Source organism: Gavialis gangeticus, unplaced genomic scaffold (assembly GCF_001723915.1).
Source record: "Gavialis gangeticus isolate Ggan-Ray unplaced genomic scaffold, GavGan_comp1, whole genome shotgun sequence".
NCBI classification, from domain to species: Eukaryota; Metazoa; Chordata; order Crocodylia; family Gavialidae; genus Gavialis; species Gavialis gangeticus.
In genome coordinates, this window is record NW_017729008.1 from 10679527 (window position 1) to 10699897 (window position 20371).

The 20371-nt window shown below is 45.1% G+C and overlaps 1 protein-coding gene across 1 annotated transcript in view; it reads left to right on the forward strand.

Annotated features, from left to right (window-relative positions):
• Positions 1–20371, forward strand: part of CELSR1 (cadherin EGF LAG seven-pass G-type receptor 1) — a 321619-nt gene that overhangs the window by 255756 nt on the left and 45492 nt on the right. The window contains exons 17-23 of the mRNA XM_019509377.1: positions 423–517; positions 6097–6306; positions 8836–9019; positions 11571–11714; positions 14289–14484; positions 14847–15014; positions 17782–17908. Of these exons, the coding sequence (XP_019364922.1) occupies positions 423–517; positions 6097–6306; positions 8836–9019; positions 11571–11714; positions 14289–14484; positions 14847–15014; positions 17782–17908 (1124 nt within the window). The remainder of the gene's footprint in view (positions 1–422; positions 518–6096; positions 6307–8835; positions 9020–11570; positions 11715–14288; positions 14485–14846; positions 15015–17781; positions 17909–20371) is intronic.

Here is a 20371-nt window from a genome sequence, read left to right on the forward strand (position 1 = left end):
TGTTCCAATGTTAGGAAGCCCAGGTAATATTTTTCCAGGAGGCAAACCTGAAGGAGCTCATGTATTCCATCTCTGGGTAGAACAGATGATTTTTTCATCTTAAAAATGTAGTAATTGTAGACCCTTTATCAGATTTTCTAAATACAAATTGGTTAATTCACTAAAAGATTCTGAGGCAGCTAGAGTAAGAGAGCCTAGGCAGAAATGTGGAAGCAAAACACAAACTATTGCTGGACAATGCTTCACAAATATCAGAAAATGGCTTAATTCACAGGAGGCAGAGGAATGCCTGCTTGCAAGGTAGAATACGTGCTTTTCTTTAAGCAATTTGAAACTAAAAGGCTAGTTTTGTAACAAATGCTGTTTCTAGTTTGTACAGAACAGTTGCAAACCTATTTAACCCTTTGTTTGGTTTACTTTAGGGAATGCAGTTCGGCACTGTAACAGTGAGAAAGGCTGGCTGCCTCCTGAGCTATTTAACTGCACCACCATTAGCTTTGTGGATCTTAAACTCATGGTAGGAAATGTTTTCTTGTACTTTGCAAGCCCTACCAACCTGTCCTGTTCCTGTTTCCATGTATAGTACAACCTACAATATGACCTGTTCACACATAATAGACACACTTAGAACAAAAACTAAATTAAGGCCCTGGCACATGTTCATTTAATGGTGGAATAGGATGTGATCCTCAATCCCAGCAATCACACTTCCTTCTATGTCAGACAAGTATGGCAGGAAGCCTGATTGTAGATAAGGGACCAGATGCATATCACATCGTTACTACTTCTCAGTGCAGGGAGGCCTGGCATCCCTTGAATGAGAAGTGCCCGCAGATGTAGCCAAAGATTGTCATTTTTGCCCTGGCACCACACCAGGCACTGGAACCAGCTCTGATGTGGTTTGAGGCCAGGGCTGACAATCAGGTGATTGCTGGCCTATCCAGTTCAAGTCCCTAGTGCAATGAGCTGACAATCAGCTGATTGTTGGTCCCATCTGGGATAGCCCTGGATCCAGTTCTAGACTGGGACTGTCCTGGCCTGGCTGGTAATCAGCTGATTATCAAAACCCCCACACCTCGTAGCTCTGGCTGGGCTTCCCAGTGAGAGGGATAGAGGCTATGGGGAGGAGGGCAGGGAGCTGAAGGGCCTGCAGAGGATTTAAAATCTTGCCAGGAGCTGTTGATCCCCGGCACCCCAGCCAGAGCTGCTGGACATGGGGTTTAAAGTCCTCGATGGGAAAGCTACCTCAGCATGGTCTTTAAAGTTCTCTTGGTGCTGGGAGGCAGAGACCAAGGAGCCTCCACCCACTGTCTAGATCTGAGGGGTCAGGGAATTTTAAAAAGGACAGCTGCAGCCCAGCTGCAGGCCCATTCTTTAAAGCTCCCTATGTGCCAGTGCCCATGGTGTGGAGTGTGGACAGCTGGGAACCTGGAAGCTGGGAAACTGGAACCTGGGAACCTGGCTCCCCAGCTGCCCATACCCCATACCATGAAATGATGCATGAAGCTGGGGAGCAGAGTTCCTGGCTCCCCAACTTGCACTTCCACAGGCACTTTATACCTGGGAATTTAAACAAGCGATCAAGAACTTGGGGCTTAGTCATGCAGTCTTAGAAAATTAGGGTTGGAAGGAACCTCAGGAGGTCATCTAATCCAACCCCCTGCTCAGAGCAAGGCCATCCCCCATTATATCCCAGCCAAGGCTTTGTCTAGCCAGGTCTTAAAAACCTCCAAGGATGGAGATTCCACAACCTCTCTGGGTAACCTGTTCCAGTGCTTTACACCCCTCTTAGTGAGAGAGATTTTCCCAATATATAACCTAAACTTCCCTTGCTGCAACTTGAAACCATTGCCCCTTGGTCTGTCATCTGCCACCACTAAGAACAGTCTAGGTCCATCCTCTTTGGAACCCCTGCTCAGGTAGTTGAAGGCTGCTATTAAATCCTCCCTGAGTCTTCTCTTCTGTGGACTAAATAAACCCAGTTCCTTCACCTTCTCCTCAGAAGTCCTATTCCTCAGCCCCCTAACTATTTTTATTGTCCTCCACTGGATTCTCTCCAATTTGTCTTCATCCTTTCTGTAGTGGGGGGCCGAAAACTGGACACAATACTCCAGATGTGGCCTCACCAGTGCAGAATAGAGGGAAATAATCAGTTCCCTTGATTGGCTGGCAATGCTTCTACTAATGCAGCCCAGTATGCTATTAGCCTTCTTCACAACAAGGACGCTCATATTCAGCTTATTGTTCACATTAACTCCTGTACTGGTGCATGGGATTGTTCCTTCCTAAGTGCAGGACTTTGCATTTGTCCTTATTGAATCTCATGAGGTTTCTTTTGGCCCAATCCTCCAATTTGTCTAGGTCTCTCTAAATTCTAGCCCTACCCTCCAGTGTATCTACTACTCCCCTCAGGTTGGTGCCATCTGTAAACTTGTTGAGGGTGTACTCCATCCCATCTTCCAGGTCTTTGATGACAATATTGAACAAAACCGGTCCCAGGACTGACCCCTGCCAAGTAGACCCCAAGCTACTCATCCAGTTTTCTATCCACCTTACAGTCCATTCATCCAGCCCATACTTCCTTAGCTTGCTTGCAAGAATGTTGTGAGAGACTGTATCAAAAGCCTCGCTCAAGTCAAGGCAGATCCCATCCACTGCACTCCCCACATCCACAGAGCCAATCATCTCATAATAGAAGGCAATCAGGTTCATCAGGTGTGATTTGCCTCTGGTGTATCCATGCTGACTGTTCCTAATCACTTTTTTCTCCTCCAAGTGCTTGGAAATGGATTCCTTGAGGATCTGCTCCATGATTTTCCATGGATTCAGCTGAAGCTGACCAGCCTGTAGTTCCCCAGATCCTCCTTCTTCCCTTTCTTAAAGATGGGCACTAAAGATTGGGACCTCTCCCAGTCACCATGAGTTTTCAATAATAGCAAGTGGCTCTGCAGTCGCATCAGCCAACTCCCTCAGCACCCTCAGGTGCATCACATCCAGCTGCATGGACTTGTACACATCCAACTTTTCTTAATGGTACTAAGCATATTCTTTCACCACTGTTTGCTGCCCAAACTGTGCTGCCAGGTGCAGTAGTCTGGGAGTTGACCTTGCCTGTGAGCACTGAGGTAAAAAAAGGCACTGAGTACTTTAGCCTTTTCTGCAACATCTGTCACTAGGTTGCCTTCCCCATTCAAAAAGGTGCCCACCTAATCCCTGATCTTCCTCTTGTTGCTGACATACTTGTAGAACTCTTCCTGGTAGCCTTCACCTCCTTTGCTAGCTGCAGCTCCGGTTGTGCTTTGGCCTTCCTGAATTCATCCCTGCATGCCCAAGCAATACTCTTACTCTCCTCCCTAGTCGTTTTTCCAAGTTTCCTCTTCTTTTAAGCTTCCTTTTTGTGTTGTAGCTCACTGAAAAGTTCCCTGCTAAGTTAATCTGATCTTTTGTCATACTTGCTAGTCTTCCTGCACATCAGGATGATTTGTTCCTGCACTTTCAGTAAGGTTTCTTTAAAGTACAACCAGCTCTTCTGGACTCCTCCTCCCCTCAGACTGGCACATCAGTTCCCTGCATGAGTTGAAGTCTGCTTTTCTGAAGCAGACTCTGTTGCTCTCCTTCCTTTCCTCAAGATCTGGAGCTCCATCATTTCATGGCTGCCGCTGCCCAAGTTGCCACCCATTTCTACATTTCTCACCAGTACTTTCCAGTTTGTGAACAGCAGGTCAAGAAGAGCATGGCCCCTAGTTGGCCTCTCCAACACTTGCACCAGGAAGTTGTCCCCAACACTCTCCAAAAACTTCCTGGATTACTTCTGCGCTGTTGTATTGCTCTCCCAGCAAATGTCAGGGTGATTGAAGTCCCTGAGGAGAACCAGGGACTGTAATTGAGAAACTTCTGCTTGCTGTTTGAAGAAAGCCTCATCCACCTCATCCTCCTGGTCTGGTGGTCTTTACCACACACCTACCATGACATCACCTTTGTTGCTGTCCCCTCTAACCCTAGCCCAGAGACTTTCAACAGGCCTTTCTCCAGTTTCATACTAGAGCACTGAGCAATCCTACTGCTCTTTTACATACAACTCAACTCCTCCTCTTCCTCTTCTCCCCTGCCTGTCCTTCCTGAACAGTTTATACCCATCCATGACAGTGTTCCAGTCCTGTGAGCTCCCACCAAGTCTCTGTTATTCCAATCACATCATAGCTCTGTGACTGTGCAAAGATTTGCAGTTCTTTGTGCTTGTTTTCCAGGCCCTGTGCATTTGTGTGCAGACACCTGAGGTAACTAGCCAATTGCCCTACTTTCTCAGGAAGAATAAGAAGGCCTCCCTTGTTGTCTCCTCCTGGTTGTGCTTCCTCCAAGTCACCCACTTAACTTGGGGCTTTGGTCACCATCCCCCAGTGAATCTAGTTTAAAGCCCTCCTCATGGTGACATAATTTGCACAGCCATGCATTGATCTGCAGGATACGTACACTTTCCGTTGGCAGGAAAGATCAGGGAGATCACCACCTCATCCCCTATCCCCATGCACCCTGAGCCCTGTAGTCACTTTTGATCTGCTCAGGGTTACCCTGGGCAATATCATTGGTGCCCACCTGGATGAGCAGCTTGGGGCAGTAGTCAGATGGTCGAATAAGTCTCAGTAATCCTTCCATGACATCTCATATCCGGGCTCCGGGCAAGCAGCAGACCTCTCAAGACAACAGGTCAAGCCATCAGATGGATGCCTCTGTTCCCTGAAGAAGGGAGTCTCCAACTACCACCATCCATCACTTCCTCTTGATAGCAGTGGTCTCAGTCCTCCCAACCTTGGGGATGCCTCTTCCACCAGTGGATTGTGTTCCTCCTCCTCACTTGTGAGGGCTCCATATCTGTTCTCCAGGCAAACTGCTGCAAGTGGAGATGAAGACTTTGTGCTGCCAGGGGTTACAAGCCTTGTGGGATTCTATGTCCTTTTCCTTCTCTAGCACTCCCTCTGGCAGTCCTTCCTTCACAGACTCTCTGCAGCTGCAGGACTCTTGGTCTTGGTAGCCATGGGTGCCACCGAAATGGAGAATCTGCAGCTGCAGGGCTTTCAGTCCCAGCAGCCATGGGGCACCAGTGGGATCAAGAGTCCCCACCAACTTCACATGGTGTTATCCTGTGGTTAGGAACCTGGTCAGCTGATGGGACAGTCCCTGCTACACGTGCAAATTAAAGCTGGAAAGCAACCAGCTATAAAGTTAGTACACATTTTCATGGTCTAACTTTATAGCTGATTGGATGTTTTACTGGTGTGATAGGTACTTCACACACGTAGCTGGTCTCAGTTAATTGCAGGATACCTCTAATGTGTAGAGGGGGCCTTTATGGCATGATTAACACCTTAATCTCATCCTAAGTGTAACATGTGCCAGTGCCCTAATAGACATAGATTTTCCCAAATCTAGTGAGGGCTCAGATGAAATTACGTTTGCTAAATGCCAGCGACCAGGTAGTGAGATATTCACTGTAGAATCCAGTCACTTTTATGGTCTAGATCCTCAGCTGGTATGAACTGGCATTCCTCTATTGCCTTTAGTGGGGCAACACCACTTTATACCAGGTGAGCATCTTACCTAACATTTTTTCTGGGGATTTACTAAAATTGCACCTTGAATATAACAGTTCTTTGTTGGATTAAAATGTTGAAGATATTTAATCATTTTAATTGCTCATTTATATCTAGTGTTTGTGGGTGTCCGGGTGTAAGTAAAGCTGTATGATGTTCTTGTGCATGCTAAATACAATCCACTACCCCTGTTGTCTAACCTAATGCTCATTAGTTCTAACTATCATGACTATCATGGAGCTTGACACCATCAGGCTCCATTTCTTATCAGGCTGAATCTTCAGACCCTTGGGAACATTTTCTAGGAGCCCCCTTTTTCCATTCCATTGCCCTCTCCATCCCTTCCCGGGTAGCCTCTTTTTTTGGATTAAATGATTCCTTTCCTCCATATGTTTTTAGATGATGGAAGTAACAATGGCTTGTATTTGGATTGAAAGAACTAATTGATAATTTGTGAAAAACTGTTGCTAAATTGTTTTCTCCCCTTTTCCCCCCCTTCCCACTTTAGAATGAAAAGTTACATCGCAATGAGACCATAATGGATGGAGACAAGTCTATACATATCACAAAAGTGCTGCAGAATGCCACCAAATACACAAACTTTTTGTATGGGAATGATGTGAGGACAGCATACCAGATGATGATCAGAGTCCTGCAGTATGAGAGTCAGCAGCAAGGGTTTGACTTGGCTGCAACAAGGGATGTGGAATTCAATGAAGTAAGAGAGATTTTATACACTAAATTGAGCTTGTAGGTTCTCATTTACATTTTTATTTAGAAATTTGTAATTGAGTTCACTGCAGAGCTAAAGGGAATGAATGTACCAGAATTTCTTAATTAGTATCACAAATTGATCAGCATCCTAAATATTTTCAAGTGGAATTTGGTGCTGTATATTCCATAGAAATAGAATAATGGTGTATATTCCATATTCCAATAGATACTAATAAAGTACTGTCCAAAAACAGAATTCTACAGACAAGAAAATAGTTGAGCTATAAAATCAGTTCAGACCGATACCTGTATCAGACCTGGCCTATAATTTCCAGTATAAATATAGACAGGAAATATGTACACAATCACAAATCTTGTATTTCTTTGATTCTAATTAAAAACAAAATGTTATTTGGCCAGTTACCAGCCCTGGAATTTTGTGCATTGTTTTCATTAGAAAGCAACTAATAATGTAGCCATATTTACCCCGTAGAATTTTTTAAATGTTTTTCTTACAATTTTGTACCTACAGTAATAATCCTTTTATTTCCTTAACTGACTCAACAAACATCTGAAGCTAATGGTGTCTAAAGACCTGAAAAAGATCTTACTAAAAATGGAATTTCCTGTAATTTAGGACTAAAATTTATTCCCCACTAGGGAATAGATTTCCTCAATGTTTTATGCAGTTCAGTTAAGAAATAATAAAGCATACCTTCGAAATGATTAACTTTTTAGATTCCCCTGGTCTTGAGACATTATTTTTCAGTTCTCTAAAGTAGGTACTTTGTCAAAAACCTTCTAGCTTCTGGCACTGGATTTGAATTAATTTCTACACCCAAACCTTGAGATGGAAAAGCAAGAGGACTTTAATTTTGTTTCTTTTAAGTAGAAGTACAAACCAGAAAAGCGCAAACTGCTGTTTCCATTTTTTAAAATTTACAATGAAGTATTTCCATAGGGAATCAAAGAATTAAAGTTAGTATGTTTCAGACAAGTGCTCCAGAATCCTGTTCAGTTCATGTGACTGAGGACAGTTACACAGCTCTGGTCTGTCCCTCCCCTTGCAAGTAGGAGTTTTTAGGAGACTGGCTATATGCACTAGTTCACTAAGGTGGAGTAACTGGGACAGCTGTCCTGGACGTATCAGCTGTTACCATATCCACACAATTGTACCAGAGGCAGCTAGAAGTTGCTGCTGCCCCCATACATCTTGCTACCGTGGACACTGAAATATTTTGTTATGTCTCTAGCTTGCGGTGGGCAAAATATGGCCTGCGGGCTGGATCCAGCCTGCCAGGCCTTTCTATCCAGCCCACGGGGCCTCCAAAACATTTAGAAAATTAATACTTATTTGCTCCTGGCTGCCTGTCAAAGATGACAGGAGCCAGGGGCAGTAGGTCCTAGGGGAAGCTGGCAGTAGGACCCAATAGCAACGCCCTGCCTCCCGCCCCCCAAACCAGAAGCCTCTGTCTAGCAGAGGCTTCTGGCCTGAGACCATGGGGTTGTTTCTGCTTCCCTACTCCGGAAAAGGAAATGCGGCCCTTGACAGTTTGCCAAAGCTTGGTAAGTGGCCCTCCACCCAAAATAATTGCCTGCCCCTGCTCTAGCTGTATGAACATCAATGTTAAGAGTTTGATTTAAATCCTATTATAATTTTATCTATATTTAACCTCATAAATAAAGTTTTCAATACAACATGGTGATGTGGTCTACATTTGCACCAAGATTTAAGTGCTTTTAGGACTTTAGTGTTCATACTTCAAGCCTAAGTATAAGTCTGTTTAGTGCTGTTCCATTTTGTCTCAGGGTTCATGTACTAGTTTGTTTAGTTTAGTAAAGAACTGAGTAGTCAAGGTTTTATCCAGAGCTGCTTTTGTCCAACAGAATATTTTTATGCAAGATAAAAATGGACAAAAGGTCCTGGGGGTGTTAATTTTGTACATGGAAATTAAGACACATTTTTGCCAAACCTATTATATACATCCTCAGAAAATTGAAAACAGGGACTGATTATGTAGAATCATTAAGGAATTTACAAAATAAAACTAAGTTAGCCTCTGTAAAAGAAGGTATTTCTGTCTATTTCTTTCTGTTGGCAGTTGAATTTTTAGCAAGTCATAGTTCTCTAACTTCCCTAGGGGAGTTTCTTAATGCTCCTAGCAAGTCGTCTCTGCTTGTCCTGTCTCTCATCTCTTTGAGGTGCAAAAGCCAGTATGGTTAGGTTTTCTTTTAAGTTTTCTTGACAGCTTTTGTCTTTAAAAGAAAAAAAATACAGCTCTCATAACCTCCAATCTTGGCCCCAGTTGCTTATGAAAAGGTTTAAAGGATTTCTTGTAAGTAAAACAACCTGAGGGTGACTAATAAGTGTTCAGTTTTTTAAAAAGGCGCTTACTGAGATGTTTTGCTGTGTCCACCTAAAGCAGTGTTCATTTTAAATACTCCTCATGTGAGATCTGGTGCACTAAATTCATTCAGTTGCCTCAGTTATATTTTCTCATGATTTAGGTTTATATTTTATTTTTCTTCTCAGAATATCGTAAAAGTGGGTAGTGCCCTCCTGGACGCCAGCAACAAGGGACTCTGGGAACAAATTCAAAGAACGGAGGGTGGCACAGCTCACCTGCTGAAACATTATGAGGAATATTTTAGCAACGTGGCACAAAACATGAAGAAAACCTACCTGAAACCTTTTGTTATTGTTGCTGCAAATATGAGTAAGTAGCTAGGTTAGAAACTATCATTTTCTGTTAGGTAAGCATCCTAAATACAAGTGTGTCAGAGAAAAAGCTCAAGGATGCTGGTCAGAGAGGTAGGGCCCCTTGCTGTTTTCCTCCAAACATTTTTCACTTATCCCTTGCCTATCGTAACTGGACATTGAAAGGGTTCCCTGATCTCTAGCTTGGAAACCTGAGCTAGAAGGCAAGTTGAGTGCTGCTAATACTGCGAATTGGATATTGCTTCCAGGTGGTGAGGCAATTTTGTTCAGAATAGCTTCTGTTTTCTTTAAAGCACTTTTTCCAGGTGAGCCCTGTGTTTAATAAGGCTGACTATCAGGAGTTCTTTAGAGATGAGGGGAGGTGTGGGAATTTGCAGTTCTTCACTTAGATATTTCTTCCTGTCAAAACTTGCAGTGGGCCACAGCTTTCAGTAGTGTTACCCTCCAGAGTTCCAGCTTCTCACTTTTAACCTTTATTAAAAAGCCTGAATTCAGCAGTTGGAGGTTTTATTTTTGTACAGAGCAACTCAGCTGCAGTTAAGCACTTTTAATAGCTATACAATAGGTAGAGGTGATGAGGAGGAGCCACAGGCTAGCTAAGAATGCAAGGCACAGGAATTGGGGAAGGCTGGGAAGTATTCCCATCCATGACCTCTCCAAGGAAAAGGCCCTGTGGCTATGAGTCTGTCCCACCTGGCTTTCATAGTGAAGTACTAAAACTAAGCCATTGCATCAGGCCTTTAGTACACAGGGGGAGCGTAGCATAGTTTACTGCAAAGTAAGCACGTGCATCTACATGGGCACATGCTTACTTCTCAGTAAACCTCCCTCCTCCAAAGTAAATTTGCTACCTGCAAATGGAAGTAACAGATTTACTCGAGATTAGTAACAATGCCATAGTACTCATGTAGATGCCTGACTGGGAGTAAAATCTGCTCCTAGTCAGCCAGAGGCCAGGAGATGGCTCCCTGCCCCCAGAGCTGCCTGCTGCCAGGGCAGGCTGTGCCACAGAAGCTCAGGCAGGGACTATGTCCTCCCACCCTGGCAGTAGGGAGCTCCAAGCGCCCTGCTCCCAGATTGCAACTGGGGAGCAGGGGCTGCAAAATCATTATTTCCCAGCTCCCACTTAGCCATCACAGTCAGGAAGTGGGGTACTAGGAGACCCTTAGATAAGGGTCTCCCCACCCAAGCCCCATGACTGCAGGGCTCAGGCTGGGAGATAAGGGTCTGCAGGGGTGGGATAGCTCCCAGCCCACTGCTCCAATCCACTGGTAGGGCAGGTAACAGCAAGCTAGTTTCTAGCTGCCCCACGGGTGTACTGGACCAAGGGGCTGGGACCTGCCCCTCTCCTCCAGCTCTTTCCAAGCCTGGTGTCCCTGATTGGGGAGCCAAGGCCAGGAGCTGCCTGCTGTCAGGCTAGGGGGACGTTGTACCTGCCCCAGCAGCAAGCTGTCTCTTGGCCCTGTGCTCCTTGCCAGCCCCTGAGCTCCCTCCAGTGCCAGCAGGGGCCCATTGCAGGGCTTTAGGGAACTGCATGTAAATCTACTCCTTAATCACCATGTGTGTAGATGCCTGCCCAAAAAATGTTACTCTGGAGTAGTTTACACCAGAGTAAATTTGAGCTGGAGTAAATGCATGTGTAGATGCACCCAAGGAGTAAGAGAATATTGTTGCTTTTCTACATTAACTTTCACAAGGTCAGTCTCTTGTTTTGGCAATTTATATTGCTGTTAATTTGAGATGAAGTTGCAACATTTTGCATGGCTAAATTCTGCTGTTGCTGACCACCGTTCTATATTTCACACACAAAATAATAAGTAATTCCCAATTCAGTAACCACATAATACAACACCATGCTAGTTCATCTTCCATCCAAAGATATTATTAAAGCACTTTACAACCCCTAAAAAATAATACAATATTTGTATAGGTAAGGAATGTATTGTTAACCCCAGTTTTCAGTTAAAGAAAGTGAGGCAGTTGTTTCTCCAGAGCCATGTTATGAACTGACAAAACTGGCAATAGACTTCATACTTCTCAACTCCCTGCCTTCTGTTTCCTCTTTTTCTGTCCTACCACCCTTCCCAGTACAATAAGCTTAAACAGAAGATCTTGCCTTAAATATATGCAAAAAGCAAGTATACAAAGTTGGAATCTGCCATTTTACATGGCCAGTTCAAATCAGAAAAAGTACTTTACTAGTATAAAATTCCTATGAAATTCCTCCTTTACCATTATGTATGCAATCCATATATATTTGTAGTCTGTGTGTGTGTGTGTGTGTGTGTGTGTGTGTGTGTATACACACACACACACACACACACACACAGAGTATATATATTTTTTTATGATAATGTTAAAAGATATGCCTTTACTATCACTTAAACTATTTAGTGAAGGAAAGTATATTTGCATTATTATATTCTTTAGTTCAAATTTCTTCTGTATGTCATATGGATTTTCTAACCTTTCAGTCAAGTTTTACTTTTAGATAATGCAATCTTTGATTGAAATGAAGTTAATCTTATGGGAAACCTTTTTTTTCCTAGTTATTGCTGTTGACATCTTTGACAAGTCTAATTTTACGGGAGCTAAAGTGCCACAGTTTGATGAGATTAAAGAAGATTATCCTAAAGATTTGGAGTCATCCGTTTTGTTCCCTGATGCTTTGTTCAAACCTTCAGAAAGAAAAGGTAAAACCATTCTCCAGATATTTTGAAGGCATTTCTTATCAGCCCCAAAGGATCAGCTAAGTTTCCTGTGAGGATAAACTGTTTTGGGAAGGTATTGGGCATATTCATAGCGATGGAGTGGCTCTGTATATCTGTAAGGTATAAAGCCAGTAAAGAGAGTATGTCAGGGTATGAAACCTGCCCTGCCTGTATATCAGGTGTAGCAAAAAGCCCTTAATGTTACTCTGTCACTTTGTAGAGAAGTGGTCCTGTCTGTTCCACCCAGAGGTGACCCCACCTAAGCAGTTTAGCATTGATGACAGAGCTCCTTCCCCATCCACAGGGATCCTGGCCCAAAGAATCTAATTATAGCTGGCCCTAATGAGGACAACTAGTCAGTCTTGCCTAAGAAGGGGAGTCTCTTATAAACTGATCTACAATACAGAGAATGATGAGGGTCTTTGGAAACCAGACAGCTCAGATTTTACCATTCAAACCTTGAGAGTTCCAAGGTGATTCTGGAAGGGAAGCAAATATGTATTATTATAAAAGGAATTCCTGCAGACTAATAAAAACTTCTAGCTAGAGATAACTGTGCATTCTATACACAGCACTTGTTTCCTAGCCATCCAGGTGTAGACGTGACATAGCCCTGCTCCTTTAGGATTTTTATAAATTCTGCAATATGCAAGTGAAACCCATGGGCCATCAGGTATGCTTAATCTCTTATCTGAAGCATGGGTGAGAATTTCAGCAGAACTGGTGTCCAGAACCTGGTGGTATACATGGGCAGAGCTGATAAAAGACAAATTTACACACATCCTGTGAAATTTGCAGGGAGATGTGAATGATGTAGAAGATAGCTCCATTCTGGGTTTTGAACTCTCCAAAATAGCCAAAAATAAAGGCCAATAAAAGGTTGAAATCAAACAGGCAGGTGCAGAGTGTGTTTGAAAATTCACCTGGGTCTGAGAGACAATTGAAGAAACAGGATACTTGGTTAAGGTGGTAATGTCTTCAGAAGTGTCAAGATATTAAAGGTGTCAAAGTTATATGTGGTTGAAACAATGTGCAGTTGAATATCCTCAGGATAAAAAGAGTAGCCAGAATACAAATAGCACATTATAAAAAAATACACTTGTCATGGAAGATTTTTCTTAGAAATGGTTTATGGCTCTATACTATACATATCTTTTCTCTATGGCAAAAGCAATACCACAAAATAGAAAGTGCATGATCTTGCAGTGCCAGTTTAGAGAAAGTACTTTTACAGGCTCATTCTTTTGCATTGGGAAAAGATACACAGTTTACTATACATCCCCCAGGGCACATGCAGAATAATAAGGGTAATGCATACTGGGCATGTGTACACAAGACGTTTACTGCAGAGTTGGCCAATTAGCCCCGCAGGAGCCTCAGCATCTACATGTGTGGCCTCTTAGGTCGCAGTAAACTAATAAATGCCACCATAGGTTAGTACTTGTAAACACAAGTGCTATCCTGTGGCAGCATTTAGTGTGCTGCAACCCATGTGTAGACACTGATGTGGGATGCCTGGGGCATGAGGGTGGTTCAGTGCAAGGGCTGCCTGCCAGCTAAACCCACACTGGAGCACCCTCATGGCCCAGCCAGCCCCTCCACAGCATATTGAGCTGAGTCAGAGTAACCCCAGGCTGGCAGGCTGAACCTCTGAGCTCCTTGCTAGCCAGGGCTGGTCTAGCCCAGCTCAGCAGTCCCAGGCACATGTGTAAACATGGTGCCCAGGAGCAATAAGCTGCAGTGGAGTTTATTCAGTCACATAAATAGCACATGTCAGTGGGCCCACTGGGTGCATCTACACATGAAATTAAGGTGAAACAGTAAACTCCAGAGCTGTTTGAGCCAAAATAAACTGCTCCCAGTTGCAGTGTCTACTCATGCACCTGGGACAGCAGCAATTTTAGCTGGAGAGGAGCAGAGCTGGGCTGGCAGGGGATAAAGGGAGTCACCCCAGGCTCCGGGTGATGGCATCCAGTGGCAGAGGAGCTGGCTGAGGCACGAGGGTGCTGACCTTGTGAAGCCATGTAGCTAAGTGGTAGGCAGGAGATTGGCCTGCCCAGTCACTGTCTACACCTGTGTTTTAGCACAGTAAATGACTCCAGCATAAGATAGTACTGTCCCTGACAGTAATTAGTTCATTGCACCCATGTAGACAGTGGAGGTGTACTGTGCACGTGTAGGTGGAGACACTTTACTGCTGAGCTAATTAGTCTACTCCACAGGAAAGCATATGTATAGATACAGCCACTGGCATCTCTTTTGATTACATACCTTTCTCCAGGTACATATATTCTAGTGCGGGAACTGTTTGTTTCATAACCCTATTGAAAAGTACTTCAGTGTTTTTTTTATAATCAGTAGTGATTATAGAATATTTTATATGGTCCTATAAACTATTAATAAACTTAGTATTAAGGGCATGCTCAGTACTATGCTTCCACAAGTACTAGGGCCTGAATATTACCTAGGCTATGTAAAACAAAAGCACCAGTTTAAATGGAAATCCAAAGTGCTGATGGCAGTGTTAGTGTGATGTTTGTGTTAATTTTGTAGCAGTTCCCACACTGAAGCCTTCGAACCAAAAATTATCTAAGATGGGTAGTAGCATCTTAAACACTGAGAATGAACTTACAAAGAGAAGGAAGCGACACCCAACTGAGTCAAATGACTATGCTGTGGCTGTAGTGATTATTTCCCGAGCCCTAGGACAACTTTTACCTGAGAACTATGATCCTGACCGAAGAAGCTTAAGGTAAACTTTATACTTTGAGGTAAACTTTGAAACTTAGAGAATCCTTGTTTCTTGTTGTGAGTGCTAGGCAGAGGCAGAGCAGTTCTTATGCTGCAATTATATTTCTCCACTGTCAGCTGTAATGCATTTATTCCTGTAAAAGTAATTGGTTGCATATTTGTCCTCCTTTTGTCCTGCTCTACTCTGTTGTATGAGCACAGCCAGGTCAGTACTGTTAGGCTCTAGACACCTGAATAATTTGGGGTCTGACTGGGTAGCTGCTGCAGTTCCTAAATGTGAGTCACTCATATGCAGCACCTGCAAAATCTGACCTCTGTATTTTCATTTTGAAGTCTTTTTGCATGTTGATGTTATTCCTCTAGGTTACCAAACCGACCCATTATTAACACACCTGTAGTGAGTACTACCATTCATGATGATGGGGAGCCTCTATCAAACCTGCTGGAAAAGCCCATTATACTGGAATATGCCATGCTCGAAACAGAGGAAAGAACTAAGCCAGTCTGTGTATTCTGGAACCACTCAATTGCGTATGTTTGTTGATTTCTTTAATATTTTGAAAGGGAGAGATAGGGCAGTGCACTTGGTGTGAAAGATAATTGGGCTGGGGGTAAACATGGGTCCTTTTTTCTAAGTTTGTTCATACAGTCAGATATGTGGTAATAGTGTAATTTCTTTCCACAAGTCAGGTTAAACATAAAAATCCCAGGAAGCAAAAGATGATCCTCTAGTTACAGATTCACATTGTGCAAACTATATGTTTTTTGTTATTGCAATCAAGCCTAAACCGCAGACATGCCAGTAATTTTGCATACCTGAGTCAGCCAAAGGCAACTGTACAAGAAATAAGCAACTTGCCTTTCTCCTGTGCACCTCTGCTTACTTGTCTTCATTTATTTTACTGAAAAATGAGGGATATGTGGGAATGGGTGGGTAGGAAGTGTCTTCTTTGGACCCTTTGACCTATTCCCTTCCATCTTTCAGCCCACCAGGATAAGGCAGCAGTTTCTGCATCTGATTTGCATAAAGGGAAGTAGGGGAGGAATCAGAACAAATGATCTGAAAAGTCTAGTCTCTAGTTTCATATCCTGTGTAGAATCTAGTTGAAAACCTACACAACTATTTCTTAAACATGCAAGAAGATACTGAAAGCTGTAATCACTTTTTGACTTGGGGTTCTATAATGCAGTTCTGTGCAAGATATTTTAAAGGTTTGAGGAAAATGAGGGAAAATGTTATATAAAGAGATGATGATGCAATTAATAATTCTGCATTATTCAAATTACAGTGCATGTAAAAACGCACGTTCTAAATCTTGAAAGTGGAAATGTACTGGTAGATTATACAAGTAGGCTTCCTGGTCAGGGAAAACAGGCTGAGTGAATTATGTTCAGAAAGATCAAAGAGACAACAGAAATCTAATAAATCAGTAGCAATAAATTATTCCATATACCTACATGTGAACTGGTCCTAGGTCATCTCAGGACAAAGTTAAGAACAACTTTTTTGATGATATAAAAAATTGGTTCTGTGAACAGCTGATTGTATCTCAAATGACAGAATGTCAGTTCTTGTAGTCCTAAAGTTTTGCAGCAATAATGGGGGCTAGAATAACTCAGTTAAATGGGTTAACCTGCTACTTCCTTGGTGGTGCCTTCTGCACTGGAACTACAGTCTATTTGTGGCCTCTTCACTACCTGACTGTGAAATTTCTTGTAACCAAAGAATATAAACTAACCTAACTATATATAAAGGGAAGAATTAACTCCAAACACAGCTTTGAAATATTTCAGTGACAAACAAAAAGGTCACTTATAATATCTAATTCGAATTCCTTAAAATAAATACCAGAGTATTTTTAGTAATTAATTTGCAGAATAGAATAGTAGGTAAGTGGACAAATTCATCTCTGAAGTCAGTGGAATTATAGCAGGTGGAGATGGGAAGACTTTTCAAGTTTTATATTCCTCTTTTCAGGTTCTATGTTCCTCTTTGGTGCTGGCACAGCATAATCCGTGATTTAGCATATTGCTATCCACAGCACATTTCCCTATATTTTCTAGTCTAGTGTAAAGAAATACACCCAATTTAAAACCACTTTTCCATATGAACATGTATGATTGTTGCAAGTACCAGCTAAGATTACTGAAATGGAAAAATTGGAGGGAAAATACATGGCTCTGTATTTTCACAACTGAAAGCACTTTGTTTATGGTCAGTTCCACCTGATGCCCTGTGCAGTCAGTCCATTTCTGCTGCTGTTTGTGTGGATCGCTCACACAAACCAGCAAAGAAGAAATTTTAAAAAATTAAATCAGCAAATACTATTTTAAGACCCCCAAAATTGGCAGTAACAAACAAGGGGAAACATTATTTCTAACTCATTGTTTTCCTTGGGTTTTCCTTGATAGTGTTCTTTGGGTTCTTCGCAGTGAAAGGAAGAAGTATTTAACTCGCTCTTGGAAACTGTTGTCTCCAGTCTAAGAGTAGGAGTTGCTTCAGCAGTTAGTATTATTGATAGGCCTGGGTGGATCCAGGATTGTGGTGACAGAGGTACAGCCACACCCACTTCAGGAATATAGCCCATGCATAATGAAGAGCTCATTGCACATGCTCCATACCTCCAAAGGAGATGTGGCTGCAACCCCTCGCCATGGTTCTGGATGTCAGTGGGCTCTCAGAACTGGCATGTCAGTGCAGCTCCTGTGCTGCAAGCTCTGAGCTCACTAGCTGATTGATGTGGGGACTTCCCTGAGCCCCTACTTGCATACAGCTCCAGAGCCCAGAGAATGTGCATTGCTGTGATTCATCTGTCCCCTTCCTCCCCGCTCCCTGAATTCAGCAGCAGGAGAAAAGAGGGGACAAGCAATAGTGGTGGCTGGGCTGCATGAAAGCAGGGACTGAAAATTGCTATCAACCATTTATCCCCTCTTTTTTCCCTGCTGCTGAATTCAAGAGGGAAGAGAAAAGCAAATAGTAGCAGTGCTCACCCTTTGGGCTTCGGAGCTGCATGCAAGCAGGTCTGGGCAGACCCCACGTCAACCAGCTGGTGAGCTCATAGAGGTCATGGCATATGCAAGTGCTGTCACCTGGAGATGCACTGACGTGCCAGTGAGCTCAGAGAATTCACTGCACGTGCAGCATACAGCCAAAGGGGGATGTGACTGTGTCACCATGGCTCCTCTGGATCTGCCCTTGTCAGCGGGATGTGGGATGAATAGTGGAAGCACCGTGAGGTGGATATTCTCAGATGACAACGAAGCTTATGACTTTGCTTGTGTTTGCTTCATTCAACAGAATTGGCATGACAGGAGGCTGGTCCTCCAAGGGATGTGAACTTTATTCCAGAAATCAGAGCCATATTGCTTGCCAGTGCAATCACATGACCAGCTTTGCTGTCTTAATGGACATTTCAAAGCGAGAGGTGGGTAAATCCATGTCAAGATGTTTTAGAAGAGGCCTCAGATGCTTTGTCTTCCTTTGCCTTCTCCACTGAACAAAACGATCCACCATGTGTTGGGGAGTATATTCTTGCACTGGCTGCAAGTGTCGTCTGGTCACAAAAATTAGTGTTGAAGATCATAAATCAATGCCAGTGCTATTCTCTTATTTTCCTTCTCAGTAAAGGTGCTTTGGGCTGCACTTCAAATAGCATTAGAGCCTGAAGGAGCAGCCACATGGGAAGGAGCCCTCTGTATTCCCATCATATTGTACAGGGAGGGTCACCAGACGGTTCCCTAATACGGTGGTACTGAGGAAACTGTTAACTGCGATCAGGATAGACCAGGGCAGGCAAATATTTCGGGCAGAGGACTGCTTACCCAGTTTTGGCAAGCTGTTGAGGGCTGCATGGGTAGCCCCGCCCCTTGACAGGTGCGCCATGACCTGGTTACTGTCTTGGGACCAATGTCCCAGGGCCAGCACTGGTGGGGTCCAGAGTGGGGCGCAGGCTGGCAGGGGTCTGTGGAGCTGGGCTGGGCTGCACCAGCAGGGAGAGGGAAAGGGGGAGCTGGCCTTGCTCCATAGAGTCCGTGCCAGCCAGGACCCTGTTCTTTTGCCACACTGCTCTGGGATCCGCCAGCACTGGCCCTGGGACACCGGTGTGGGGCCCCGTGCACCTGCTTACTCCTAGTGCCCCCCCAGCCCTGCAGTACAGGTGGGGGGCAGTGTGCAGCCCCGATCCGCTGCTTGCTGATAGGGAAGGAGCTGGTGCTGAGCCTGGGGAAAAGTGGCCCCTCGTCTGCCCTGTGGCTGGCACTCCCTGATCAGGCGCAGGCAGCCCCACGTGGGCTGCAAGCAGCTGCAGTGCAGGGCACCGGGCAGGGGGCAGGCCACTTTTCCCGCGCTCGGCACCAGCTTGTAACCCAGCCCTGCTGCCTGCCTGGGCCCTGTGCCGGCTCCAGGCTCTGCATCAGGGCTACACTGCAGTGGCAGCAGCTGCGGCCTCCCTGTTTGCCGTGCCAGACAGTGTTTGCCACTGTCGCCTCTGTGCTTCCCAGCCTGTGAGCTCCGGGTGGGCAGCAGCAGCCAACACTGCCCAGCATGGCAAGTGGGCAGGTCGCAGCTGCTCCCACCACAGCACAGCCCCAGTGGGGAGCCTAGAGCTGGCACGGGACCCAGGCTTGCAGCAGGGGTGGGTTACAAGCTGGTGCTGAGTGCAAGGGAAAAGCGGCCCCTCCCCCACTCCATGGCTGGCATTCTGTGCTGCAGCTGCTTGCAGTCCACGTTGGGCTGCCTGCACCTGCTCAGGACAGCCCCCTGCAAGCTGCAAGCAGCTGCAGCAAGGAATGCTAGCCACAGGGTGGGGAAGGGCCCCCCCCCACCTTACCTGGGTTTCCCATGCCGGTGCAGCCGGGGCAGCCAGGTCCCAGGCCAGAAGCCCCTGCTGGGACTTCCGGCTTGGGGGGTGGGGCCAGGCGGGCCTTGCTGTTGCAGGAGCCCACCAGGACTTCCCCTGGGTCCTACTGCCCCAGGCTCCTGTCATTTTTTACAGGAACCAAGGGCAGATAAATATTAATTTTCTAAATTTTTTAGGGGCCCTGCAGGCCAAATAGAATGGCCTCATGGGCCAGATCTGGCCCACGGGCTGTATTTTGCCCACCCCTGGGATAGACCAGTCACTAACTCAAAACCTGGGATCCAGGTTTTCTGTTTGCTGTGGAAAAACATGGATTTTCTTCTTTAACAGACAAACATGCAGATTTTCCCTTTTAAAGGAGAAAAACGTGAGAAACTGCAGGTTTCCCCCTTGCAGGCTGGCAACATTCCAGCCTGCAATGGGCTGCTTGGGGCTGGGGGGAGCAGGATGCAGAGGGTACCCATACCATGTGCATGAGTGCATGCACACATGCACGTGGCAGCCAGGCAGGGTGGTAGAAAGCAGCTTCCACAGCTCCCTGCAGGTAAGTCTATACGAGTGGAGAGGTGGGCCACAAGCAATGTGTTGGGGAGGCAGGAAGGGCACAGGCAACACATCAGGGGGCCCAGGGAGAACAAGAAGTGTGTCAGGGAGGGGGGAAGGCAATGTGATAGGGGGAGTCATGTGCCCTTCCAGATTTCTGTGCCCACAGTGGAGTGCAGGGCTGCAGCTGGGCCGGACCAGCTCCAAAGGAGCTGCCTCCATGGCTTAGGAGGCAGGACCTGGCATGGGAGGGAGCACCACCATGGCCGCCGAGGTAAGGCACCTTCTCCCCACCCAGCAGCAGCAGGAGGCACAACTCTGCACTGCCACCACTGCTGCATCTCACCATGGTAGCATGGCACTCCCTCCTGTGCCAGGTCCTGCCTGCTGGGCCATGGAAGCAGCTCCTGCCTGGAGCTGGTCTGGCCTGGCTGCAGTCCTGCACCCCACTGTGGGCACAGTAACCCTGGGGGGGCATATGCTCCC